The sequence below is a fragment of the Sinocyclocheilus rhinocerous genome, unplaced genomic scaffold (genome assembly GCF_001515625.1).
Source record: "Sinocyclocheilus rhinocerous isolate Xijiao unplaced genomic scaffold, SAMN03320098_v1.1 scaffold1310, whole genome shotgun sequence".
Taxonomy (NCBI): Eukaryota; Metazoa; Chordata; class Actinopteri; order Cypriniformes; family Cyprinidae; genus Sinocyclocheilus; species Sinocyclocheilus rhinocerous.
Window position 1 is genome coordinate 299331 of NW_015635534.1, and position 13598 is coordinate 312928.

Here is a 13598-nt window from a genome sequence, read left to right on the forward strand (position 1 = left end):
TCTCAGATTTAAAATTCTGTCCATTGTATTGCAATATTCAAACAATAAATGGCGTTTTGGCGCTGTTTAATGTGGAGTGACAGATCGCTGTAGCGCCTAGCGCTGAACTCGTCATCTTCTCCACATTAATACCAGCTTCAGCACAAAATAAACGACTAAACATCCGAAGGCAAGTTAAAAGAAAAGAGTACAACTTTACAATCCGTATTCTGTCTCATTGCTAAATATATGCACCATATAACACATTCATTATAAATTTTACTGTTCTTCAATGTTACATTTTTGTTAAAGTTTTTATGATGTTTATATTTCAAAAAAACAAATTGAAGTAGAACTATTATTATGTAATTGTAACTTTATTATTTTAAAAACTTCATTAAGTGTAATTTTAACAAATCAGTCAACTTTAACCTTCAATATTATAGTAATGTAGGACCAACTGACTCATGTATATTTTACAGCATTAGTTGAGAGATTTTTTTTCCTTGAGAAAATTTGGCATGTACTGTACCTGATATATATCCAAAATAATCGCTATTGAATCGAATCGAATCTCAAGCTTGTGAATGAGAATCGACTCGAATCGTGAAATTTGTGTCAAAATCCAGACCTACTTTTTGCCGTTTCTATTTATCTCAGTTGTTTTGTAACGAGAAAACGGAAAGCTTTTTGATTACTCGCATTAAAAAGGACATTCCAGATGACTGCATCAATGAACATTTATGAATCTTTAGACTGTTTGTGAATGTTTGTTAGAAGGAGGACAGGAATGTCTGGAATGAGCTAGGTGGGAAACGCAATGCCCGGGCGGGAAAGAGGGCAAACGCATTTGAAAACAATGGAAAACTGAAAAAGATTTATAAATACTCACAGTCTGTGTACATATGCATGTAACTTAGGTTGTCGTGTCAGAATCTTATTTATATGTGAGGGGATGGGTTTCAGACGTCCAGGGTGCCACACAAACACATTTTCTAGGCATGGAGCCTGCGGTCAGGGACAGCGTCACACTTTGTACAGCACTGCAATGAACTGAGGACTACAGACTAGAACTGGACTACAAACTTCTGACCTCTAGGATAAGGATAGGCTGATTTCTGATCATCTCTGTCCCAGAACAGGCTCTTTTCCTCAGTTAAACACCTCTAGCCTGATCTGCAATGCCCGCTGGAGCCTCAGAGTGAGTTTAACTGCTAAGCTTTGGGTTTGGGTGTGTGTGTGTGTTTGTTTAGATTGAATATGTAAGATTCTTCAAAAAAAAAGTTGTTAAAACCCTTGTAGTTAGTGTTTGTCTCTTTTTCATAAAATTCAGAATATTTATCATAACATGAAAAGTAATGAGTACGTGTTTGTCTGAGTAGTTTGATCTTAGCTGTAGACATAACTTTGCTCTAAAACAGACCCGTGTCACATCAAGAAACAGGAGACCAGACAGCAGTGTATGTATGTGGGTTTGTTTTCACACTAGTGCCACCAAGAACTGTTTTCATGTTTCATTCTCCTCATTAAAACTCAGTTACGATTATAAAATGGGTTTTAAACCTTGGTATGGCCCAACTTGAATGTGCATGAACTCTAAGTTCATTAGAAGGTAACTGTAAGCTAAAAATAAACATTATTTCTATATGTTACGTTTTATGCAATCTTGATGCTGTTTTAGTGTAAAATTCATATGCAGGCTATTATAAACTTTATAAGCAGTGATTTTCAATATCTCTGGAGCGTATATAAATATATTCTGAAGAAAGATGCCGCAAAACAAAAGCTGACTTGGCTTTTATGAAGAACCGTGCATGTACATCACTGTTTATTATTAATGTTGTGGAAAATTGGATTGTGCATTGATATAATGTGTGTGTGGGTGTGTGTGTTGAACAGTCCAAAGTCAGAGGATTTCTCCACTGCTATTCTGAAGCAGAAGATTCGACCAAATCGACTCATCGTGGACAAAGCTAACAATGAGGACAACAGCACTGTGTGCTTGTCACAGGTAATCTATCTATTTTTGTGTGTGCAAGTGATAGAGCGATGAAATTGCAGTGTGTAATTTATATCACTAGTTGCACCGAATTGCAAAAGTAATCATTGTTTCAAACAGGTTTCCCAAACATGTGCATGTAAATCCCTGCTTGAGTGTTACAGGTTAAAATGGAGGAACTGCAGTTGTTTCGGGGAGACACTGTGGTGTTACGCGGCCAGAAGTGGAGGCAGACAGTCTGCATCGTTCTCACAGACGACACGTGTGCGCATGAACAGGGTCACCCGCAACAACCTGCGCGTGCGTCTCGGTGATGTCATCAGGTGTGTGGTGATGACATAAGGTTTTACTGTTGTCTTACTTCCCAGCAAGATCATTAAACACATTTATTTAAAACTAGAGGCCTTATCTGCTGCTGATGGTGAAGCAAAACCACATCTACCGCAGTGCTCACTCATGTGCCTGTGTATATAGTATCCATGCTTGTCCAGATGTGAAATATGGGAAGCGCATCCATGTTCTACCCATTGATGACACTATCGAGAGGCTAACGGGCAACCTATATGAGGTTTTTCTAAAGCCATACTTCCTGGAGGCCTACCGACCTGTTCACAAAGGTGCACATGTTCATTCAGTGTGCTGAATATAAGGATATAGGAGTTCGGTTTTGCATTTGGGTTAGGTGTAGTGTTAAGAGTCTTTTTTGTTAGGTCTACATTGAAGTTTAGATACACTGGGATTTAACGTTTTTGGTAATTTTGTAAATCTTTAAAAAATATTTCAGCAGGGCACCCACACCTGGAAATTCTACACACATACAAAAAGTAAAGAAAACAATACCATTTTTGCGACCTGTTATTATTCTGCCCACTTTTTACCAAAGAGCTTAATCCATCAAAAAGGATTTTAATTATCAGGCAAGCAGGCACAGTTTTAATCAGCACCAATTATCTTGTCCAAATAATATGCCAGTAGAATACAATATAGTACTGCAACACACAGTGTTATTTTACTTTTATTTATATACTATTCTAGCATTTATTAACCTTTTTAATTAACATATTTTTCATTAGTTTTAGTCATTTTGTTGTCTTATGCCATTTTTATTAGTTTTACTTTGTGATTTTAGCACTTCAACTGCAGCTATTTTTTTTTTTTTCAGTTAGTTCCTAAGGCAACATCTCAATTTTTTAACTTGTCTAGACATTTGCATTTTTTACATTCATTTATAAATAAAGATTACTCACACACCCACTCACTGTCGTTCCTCAGCCTCCGAGGAATTCTGCTGTACAGTCCTCCCGGTACGGGCAAGACGCTGGTGGCTCGTGCTGTTGCTAATGAGACAGGAGCTTTCTTCTTTCTCATCAATGGTACATCCGCACACTTGAAAGCCAGTCTGAAACTGCTGTGACTGTTGTTTGCCCTGCAATAACAGATGCCTGTAAACACTAAAACTCTACTACAGAATGCAACTAAGTAGCTTATTGACATTTTTACACAGACTTCTAGATCACTTCATGTATTTACCTTGAAAAGCCAAACAGATGATCCTTGTTGACCAAGGTTTTTTTTTTTTTTTGACAAATCTGGCAGATCATATTGTATTATTGTGCCAGCTATCAAGTATCAATAACACTGATGTATTTCCAGGGCATTATGCAGTTTCCAAGATGCATTTCCTGTGGCATACACTGTTGCTTTTGTATCCCAGGTCCTGAAATCATGAGTAAACTGGCAGGAGAGTCTGAGAGCAACCTGAGAAAAGCTTTCGAAAAATCCGGAAAAAAAAATGCCCCTGCTATTATCTTCATCGATGAGCTGGATGCAATCGCTCCGAAACTAGAGAAGGTAAGGAAAAGAGGAATAGAAACAGGTGTGTTACGTAACTGTGTACAGTCTGATGTTTGTCACTGGTTTGATGGTTATGCTATGTCTGTAGACTCATGGTGAAGTTGAGCGGAGGATCGTCTCTCAACTGCTCACCCTGATGGATGGCCTGAAACAAAGGGTTCATGTTGTAGTTATGGCAGCCACAAACAGACCCAACAGTGTGGATCCTGCTCTTCGGCGTTTTGGTGCGAACATACACATATGCAGATTCATAACATTCATGCCGAGAGTGATCTGCATCAACAAATGAATGGACCAAAAAACACTTTCTATAGAAAGGTCAATTGTAAAAGTTGTGTTGCAGGTCGTTTTGATCGAGAGATTGACATTGGCATCCCTGATTCCACCGGCAGGCTGGAAATTTTACAGATTCACACCAAGAACATGAAACTATCTGACGATGTGGACCTGGAACAGGTGAGGATGATGAGAGTGATGGAGGGTCTAATTCGTGTCAGATATTTTATAACTGGACATTTCTGTTTATGGTAGATCTCTGCTGAAACACACGGGCACGTGGAAGCGGATTTGGCTGCTCTGTGTTCAGAGGCAGCGCTGCAAGCCATCCGCAAAAAGATGACCTTAATTTATCTGGAGGACGACAGCATCGATGCAGACCTTCTCAACTCAATGGCCGTCACCATGGATGACTTCAAGGTAAGTCTTCACGGATCCACTTTAACCCGAAAACTCGAGGTCCGACCCAAGACCCAAGCGGGATCGGGTCCAAAACTTAAGATGGGTTCGGTATTAGTGGCCTCAGGTCTCGGGTAACTTAAAATAAATGTGCTTTTTCCAAATGCACCCAATAAGAACCAAATTCTTTTAAAGTTTCCCTGATACGTGTTCATGTTAAGTGCATTTTTGAGAAACGCATGTAGAAAAGGAACAAACGTTTCTAACCTTGCACAAAGAAATCCATTTTATAGATATGATACATCAGGAAAAGCCAATTGCATCATTACGCTGCTTGTTCATGCAGGGCTTTTTATGTGTGCAGAAGGCCTTCGCCGGAGATGAGGTAAATAACGACGCAGACAACACAAGCGAATCCATGAATTATTAGGCTATTATTATCAACCTATCAATTACATTTATTTTTGCAATCCACTGGTCACAATTGAAAGCTGAACTCAGAAATAACTTGTATTCATCAGGTGGCCAATAATATAAAGTAATAATAAATAAACAAGTAAATAAATAAATGAAAGTAATGGAGCAGCGGCCAAATCAGTCTGCAGGACACCGGGATTTTTCCTGCGGGGCTGCAGGGCTGTGCACACACGTCAGTGCCGTTTACGTTCGGGTCCAGTTGGGTTTAGAAAATAAATGCCGTCGGTGGTAGACTCCGGTCTAATTTTATGGAGTCTGTCTCAGGTTGGATTTTTCTATTAAAAAAAAAATAATGTATGCACGTTGGGTTTGGGAAAAAGTGATTCGGGTCGGGTACAGATTTTAGGACCCGAGAAGACCTCTACTTCAAGGTCAGCTTCAACATTGCACACACACAGATTATGCTTCGATTTTAAAGTATTTTCCATCCCAGAGGGCAAATCTATTACTCAGATGTCGTCTTTCATAGATCCAGAGAAATCCAGAGAGATCTAAGTATCAACTTTTTTTCTCAGATGTTTCTCCTACAAATTCAAACTATAAACCATCTTTTTTTAGCTTATTTAATGCTGTTGGAGTGCTGCCTATGAGACTACTGGCTTCAACAAATCCTTCTAATATTAGATTATGCATTGTGATGTATTACGAATGCTTGGACTGACAGATGAAAGCTGTAGTGCAGCTATGCAAAAACCTGCCCTAGCTTCATTACAACTGCACACGTAAACATTGCCCATGTAAACTCTCGAGGAGAAACGTCCCTTAAGATTTCTGGAGTCTTTTTTCTGTATAAAAATCTGAGAAACAGTACTGCTCATTTGCTTCCTATTTCAATCTTATTCCTGTCTAGGAGAAACCACTGAAATATTAAAGATATCTCTTTTGTGATTATTATTTCCTGTGGGAATTATATCTATTGGTTTCTGTCTCTTCCAGTGGGCTCTAAGTAAGAGTAACCCATCTGCTCTGAGGGAGACGATGGTGGAGGTTCCACAGGTAAACTGGGAGGACATTGGAGGACTCAATGAGGTGAAGCGAGAATTACAGGAGCTTGTCCAGGTAAAACCACACACATACAAATAGGGTTGCAAAAAGGTGGAAAATTCCCAGTAAATTTAGGAAACATTCCAGAAATTTTAGAAACTTTCCAGGATTTTTTTTTGAATATTCCAGGGATTTTTGGAAAGTTTCCGGAAATTTACCGGACATTTTCCACCCCTTTGCAACCCTACATCCAAACAGGTATGAAATGATCATTCACTCTCTCTAACTCACTTTGTCTCTCTCTCCGTTAAGTATCCCATGGAGTATCCTGATAAATTTCTACAATTTGGAATGACTCCATCTCGAGGGGTTCTGTTCTATGGTCCACCTGGATGCGGCAAAACCCTACTAGCTAAAGCCATTGCCAATGTGTGCCAGGCTAACTTTGTGTCTATTAAAGGTATGTGTTTGTGTGAGAAACTAAAGTTAAAGTAAAAATATGCTGAGTATGAGTGTATTTGTGTGTATAATCATTTCCAGTGTTTCCCATACATTGATTTATTTGTAGCAGCCCACCACAATATCCACATAGACCGCCACAAATATCCACCACCCCTACCATCAGCTCCCGTGTCTCACACACGAGCACAACTTTAGTATTTATGGGTCATGTTTAGTCTCTATTTATACTTGTTTTATGTATAACAACAGAAAATATGTAAATGGGAACAGCTTTATTGGGCATTCAGGTATATTACAGTATATGACAGTTCAGAGAGTAGAACAGGTCTGTCACTCTTAGGCCTGATATCATTGATCCTGCAATCCTGAGGCCTGGTCGTTTGGATCAATTGATTTATATCCCTCTACCTGACATGCCCTCCCGCACTGCCATCCTGCGCGCCAACCTCCGCAAGTCCCCGTCGCTAAGGTAATTTACACACAAACTATGTATACATGCATCTCCACATGAAAGTGTGCATAGTTTCAGGTTTTGAAACTAACTGTGCATTTCTTTGTGTGTTTTCAGGATGTAGACCTGGCATATCTGTCCCGGATAATGGAGGGATTCTCAGGAGCAGACCTGGCTGAGATCTGTCAGAGGGCCTGTAAGCTTGCTATAAGAGAAGCTATAGAGGCAGAGATCTGTGCTGAGAGACAGCGCCAAGTCAGGAAAGAGACTGCTATGGTTAGTGCGTATGTGATTGAAAAAGCCACTGCACCATGGTGGGTTAGAGACAAATTTAAAGAGAATGGTAAAATCCTGGTTCCTGAACACGCATGCATAAAGAAGAACACATGCTCCTTTCCACATCTACTTTCAGTATTTTTCTGCTTGTTTACCCTACAATGTGCTTGTGCATTTACTGGACCAGTCTGAAAAATACAGTTTTGGTTTGTGATTTGAGCTGAAGAAGCAAAATTTATTATATTATTGTAAGATTTTATTGCTGTTTTGAAAAAAAATTTTATTTTATTTTTTTCAGTCTCACTAAACAAAGGTCAGATGTTGTACAACAATCCTTGTGTCTTTATCTCATGTTGAGCAGACCATATGTATCTTTTCCTCATATTTATGATAGGTCAGAACCCTCAGCTTCATATTGATGTGTCTTAACATTAGACTATAGAGATGGGCAGATGAAGCCTTGTGAAGCTTTTGAGGCTTTTTCCTGATTGTACCAAAAAAGATTCAAAGCTTCAAAGACAGACCCTACCAGTGACATCTAGTGGTAAGCGTCAATTATAGCAGCCACTTTCAAATTATTCACACATCTTGTTGATCCCAGTTTCAACACACAAGTAATACTCAGCAATAGCAGCTGTGTCTTCATTCTGAAAATCATTGTCCACACATGAAAGTGTTACTATGTTGCTATGAAACAAGGAGGAAACACCAAGCATTTTGAGTCTCCTTATAATGAATGAAGCGGCGCCAAAGATTCAAATCAGTCACCTCATCGGCAGGTTTCCTACAGCACCTCAGTCAGGTGGAGGTCAGGGGTCAGGCCAAGACTCTGGGGGTCATTTCAGAGATGATGGAGATGATGATCTCTATCAGTAATCAAAGTCAGTTGTCTTCTACCAGCCCAACACCTGGTGTGTGTGACAGTGAGAGAAGAGATGAAATTCACTTTCAACTGAAATCTGCACATTATGATAATTATTAGTATAGAATAACCAATATCTGTGTAATTTCTCATTCTGACAGTTAAAGAGTTTTTAATCTCTTACAGTCCTGCCAGAAACTGACAGAAAAATTAAACTGAATGTCCATTACTCTCATATTAAATTATAAGATGATGTACACGTGTTGATGGGAAATGTGTACCCGACAGTAATAAAAAAAAATGTAATTTCCCTCTCTCTAGTAGAAGACACTTACTCAAACAACTTAATTTTCAAACTTAGCCTAAACGTTCAATTAACCTTACTATTTTAAGTAAACATTAGCCGCCTAACTTACCTCAAAACAAATGTGCGTATAGGTCTACACCATGAATCCAGTTGTTTTAGTCTGTCAATAAACAAAACATTCACTTCCACACCCAATTCTGTTTAACTAGGCCTGACAATGTTATTAATCTTTTAAGAATCATAAATACACACATTAATCCATCAAATAAATTAAATGGATCAGCGCGAGTTGACTGACCGTTAGTTTTTGAATTTCTGTGGCGGGCTGTCACCGTTCTCCGAAAGAAGCGAGACGCGCGCGCGGATTTCAGCGGAAGAAATACAATTAAGTAGATGCCAATTTTATTTATATACAATTCTGTTTGTTATAACGAGTCTTTATTTTTATTTTATTATTATAATTTTTTTTTGTAGTTTATAAAAGCTCACATTTGATTCGCTTCTTTAATTGTATTTAATTAAAGCCAAGTAGTTTCTCTGCGTAGGAAATCAAACATTAATCTAACTAAATAGATTTTATTGCATTTTATTAACGAGAGAAGCGGAAAATGTATGTTATGTTGATATATAAATTAAAATCTAAAGGTAATTAATTAATTCATTCATGTAGTTCATCTTGTAACGTGTGTTATGAAACAGCAATAGCAGCGATTGATTTTTATTGATTTTGAATTAAAATTATGACAGCCTTTAGTTTATAGGGAGACTTGAGTCGGAACGGAGTAATCAGTGTCGAGGACGCTCAAGAGTGTGTTACTCGATGCGCATGTTTACTTCCGGCGCAGACCGGAAACAGGGTTTCTGGAGGTGACCGAATGACAGTGTGCAGAATTGGTTTGATTTCTCCATTGTAAGCCAAGTTATTATTGTCAGTGGTCGGACGTTAAACAGTTTTTGCTGTCAGTGGTGATAATGGGGTCACACCTCGTGCGGAGTTACATCACGGAAAGAGACGCGACGCCAGACCCGACGAAGCCGTCTGCATACGACCCTCATCTGGGCTTCCCTGAACGCAAAGAGAGAGGTGACACTCAGCGGCTCATTTCAAACTTTATCCGGCACTTTCAGACGTGTTTTAGTCTCTAAACCTGAACTGCGAGTCTTCAGGTCCAAACAAGAGGTTTCAACAAAAACATGCCCCTAAATGTGTCTGTTTAGGGTCTATTTACATGAAAGTTATTACCTCCAAACAAGAGGCTTCAACAAAAACATGCCCCTAAATGTGTCTGTTTAGGGTCTGTTTACATGAAAGTTATTACCTGTGTTCTTGTTGGGCTGGTTTCGTTATAACTCAGTCATGTAGAGTCGACTAAATTAGCAGGGGCCAGTTGCATAAACACAGACACCATGTTTGTACTGTCATTTATAACTAGGTTGACTAACCAGCAGTAAGGCAATCAGTCTTACTTTGCTGATTTAAATTAGGCCAATCTACCTTTTTATAACTGATTTAAAAAAGTTCTGACCAGTCTTAAAGAAAACAAATAGAACGAATAGAACTTTTTAAGGCTAATCTAAACAGTTTATGCAAAAAAGGAGCCAAATTTAAGATGTATTTAAATTGCATAAATCTTTTCCTTAAAAACATGACATTTCCTTCCATTTTAACATAAACTAGTAAGCTGATGCATATTTGTCAGTCATAAATATATGCAACAGGCATTTTTTTTAAGGCATAATTAGATTAGCCTTAAAAAAGTTCTATTCGTTCTATTTGTTTTCTTTAAGACTGGTCAGAACTTTTTAAAATCAGTTATAAAAAGGTAGATTGGCCTAATTTAAATCAGCAAAGTAAGACTGATTACCTTACTGCTGGTTAGTCAACCTAGTTATAAATGACAGTACAAACATGGTGTCTGTGTTTATGCAACTGGCCCCTGCTAATTTAGTCGACTCTACATGACTGAGTTATAACGAAACTTTTTTGTTTCTGTTTTTGTTTCACGAAACTTTTTTGTTTCTGTTTGATTTTATTTAAATAATTGTATGTTCAAAATACATTTAGGCTGTTCCAGTTGCTTAGAATCACCATAAATCTGTTTATTGTGAAATCAATTACATTTATTCAGTTGAAAGATTAGATTAGGTTAGATTCAACTTTATTGTCATTGTGCAGAGTACAAGTATAGAGCCAATATGAACATGGTTAAAATATGGTTAGCTGTTGAACAGACAATATTCAGGTAAAATATAAGATTGAAACATCAGATTTATTGAAAAAAAAAAAAAAAAATAAAATATATATATATATATAGTAAAAACAGTAAAATTGTGAAATGTTATTACATTTAAAAAAAAACTGCTTTCTATGTTTCTACCCTACACATTGCTCAATCACATGCACACAGCACACTACAGGGCTATTGAGGCCACACACCCTACATAACATGAACAGATAATTTCTTAAATCCTGCACACAAAATATAAAAATGTCCATCTTGGTAAGTATTCATGTAAATTACATGAATATTACAAAAAAAAAATGTTTAAAACTTCCTTGTGCTCTGTGTAATATACTGTGCAAGTAAATTTGGCTGGAACAAACATTTAGGTGAGAAAATAATAAATTCCCTGCAGGATTCCCCTGCAGTTTCTCTGAAGATACACTTGCTGCATTTGAGCCCAAAGACATCTAAGTTTTGATGTTCTAAATATATTTGATCTATGGGATTCAAGTTTAACTAGTAAATACCAAAAAGTGTTTATACAGTAGCTAGCTAGCCAGTAAAATCAAGATATGAAAAATCTAAGCGAGTTAGCACTATTTCATTGACAATTTATGAGGTATAAACTAGCTCAAGCTGTGAAGTACATACAGAAGTACAGTACTGGTCAAAAGTTTGAAAACATTGCATATCTTTTGCTCACCAAGCCTTCATTTATTTGATCAAAAATACAGATAAAACAAACGGTAACAATAAATCCTGAAAAAAGCATCACAGATCCCCCACCCCCCAAAAAAATCCAAAAATGTCATTTTTTAAATTTGTATTAGTTTGCATGCATGTGAGCCTATGATCAAACAAAATGTTTATATTTATGTTTGTATATGATAGTTTTATAAATTTCCCCAAATTTCCAATTAATTCCCCCAAAATCCCCTTAATACCTGGTAAATTTCAAACTTGGAATATTTCCAAAATTCCCCAGAAGTTCCCGTGGAAAATTTCCGCCCCTTTGCAACCCTACTAACAAATAGACATTACATAAATGTATTAGTTTAACACCGTAACAAATTGATGTAATTTGTATATGCAATTCAAATAATGTAGTGTATATATATATATATATATAATATATATAAATAAAGGTTTGAAAACTTTTTTACACTTTGATGCCAAATGCTCGAACCTGGTTAAGGTCGACCTGTCTTATCTTGTTCACTCTGTAATATAATAATACCACAAGGATGACTCGCGTTCATTGCGTTGTGTTATTAGAAATGGTGGCGACGCAGGAGCAGATGAATCTGGCCATGCTGCCGGTGGAGCAGCGCGATTACTGCTCACACTACCTGCTCAAACTCCTCAAGTGCAAGAGAGACAATTTCCCCAACTTCCTAGCCTGCAAACACGAGAGACACGACTGGGACTACTGTGAACATCAGGAGTAAGACACACTGCTCGAGTCAGCACTCATTCAGACAAATCCACTCTTTTAGGTGCACTACTGCAGATGTAGACACTGGTTTCTCCATTAAGATGTTTTTAATGGATTTCATCCATTAAAATCTGACTTTGAAAGCATATTTCCTTCCAATAGCCATTCCATTAAATTTGGCTTGAATGAATGTAATTTCTGCTGGATTAATTATTTAGATGAGCAAAGTTTTAGAAGGTTTTAACAATTCCCTGAATATTTATTCTTTCTTACTTTCATCACAAAGCTTAATAATTTATCATTTTTAATAATACAAGTCTTAAAAGTTCAAATATTTTAATTATTAAAACATGATCAATTGTAATTGAATTATTTTATTACTGAAGTCCTCTGTTTTGAAATTGTAAGTGGGTCCACAACCGTTATGTAAAACAAATCATCACGGTTCATACTGTGCTGATCACCAGTTATGCAAAAAGTACTTTTTTTTTCTTGCTCAAAATCTGTTTTGGTGAATTTTTAAAAATATGTTTGTCTTATTTCCCCTTCTTCTTTGCAGTTATGTGATGAGGATGAAAGAGTACGAGAGAGAGAGAAGACTGAACTTGAGGAAAAAGAGGTTCGAGGCAAATGCAGCATAAATATCCCACGCTCGTCTTCATTTCTTCATCAGTTTCTCCTGTTTCCGTGTATATAAATAGCTCTCTCAATAATAAAGATTTTCTTGTGAGCTCTCAAAACGCGAATGGAGCATTTTCTTAGCCCAGGTGTACCTGAATGCACAAAATAATACAAGCAAGTACATTAGTAGATTTGTGCTAAATACAATTGTACTACAAATACACTAATTGAAAGTATATTTCTGCTTCAGTAGTACTTCAGTGCAATTACAAAATGATACAAAATACTGCTGCTATTTTTCATTTTTAGTGCATTGAAAAAAGTATAGTATCGCAAAAATATAGAAGACTTTTATTAGTGTATTTCTTAAAAGTGTGCTTTGAATGATTTAAAAAACTGTTCAAGGTTAGAACACTTGTATAGTTATCTATAGTTAAGTTTATTTAAAATATATTAGTAATGTAGTAGTTATAAGTACATTTTCCCAACTGTGCTGCTTAAGCACACTTAATATAAATACACTAATTAGCACTAACACTTAAATTGACTTTAAGTGTAGTCAGATAAAGTACCAGAAGTGTTTTATAAGTGCATTACTTTAAAGTGTGCTATGATCACTTTACATACAATTTCAGTGGATTTTTATATATACTATTACTATTTGTATTTTCATGAAAAGTACAGTAGAAATGTATTACAAGTAAAACCTTATAGGTTACTGTGCTTAGGCAACTATAAATGCACTAATAATAACACATGATTATTCCTTCATATGTGTGTATATGTGTACCAAAATTCACTATTTTAACAGTAATTATACTTTTAGAATAAAGTACTCAAAAGTGCTAAATTTTCAATGTGGAAAAAGTGCTACTAATGACATGGTAATAATGAACTTGTACTATTTAAAGATATACTATTTAAGTATATCATATAAAGGGAATGTTAACAATTACAATACATTTGAAATTTAATTTATACAAATATGTGG

General features: G+C 36.6%; 1 protein-coding gene and 1 pseudogene across 1 annotated transcript; both read left to right on the forward strand.

Annotated features, from left to right (window-relative positions):
- The first annotated feature begins 1160 nt into the window (after positions 1 to 1160).
- LOC107747175 (transitional endoplasmic reticulum ATPase-like) lies at positions 1161 to 7645 on the forward strand (annotated as a pseudogene).
- Positions 7646 to 9129: 1484 nt separating this feature from the next.
- On the forward strand, positions 9130 to 12726 carry LOC107747190 (NADH dehydrogenase [ubiquinone] 1 beta subcomplex subunit 7-like). The gene is made up of 3 exons (XM_016561624.1): positions 9130 to 9410; positions 11827 to 11995; positions 12546 to 12726. Exons 1-3 carry the CDS (start codon positions 9299 to 9301, stop codon positions 12625 to 12627), a joined length of 363 nt encoding a protein of 120 aa, XP_016417110.1. The 5' UTR covers positions 9130 to 9298; the 3' UTR covers positions 12628 to 12726.
- Positions 12727 to 13598: the final 872 nt, after the last annotated feature.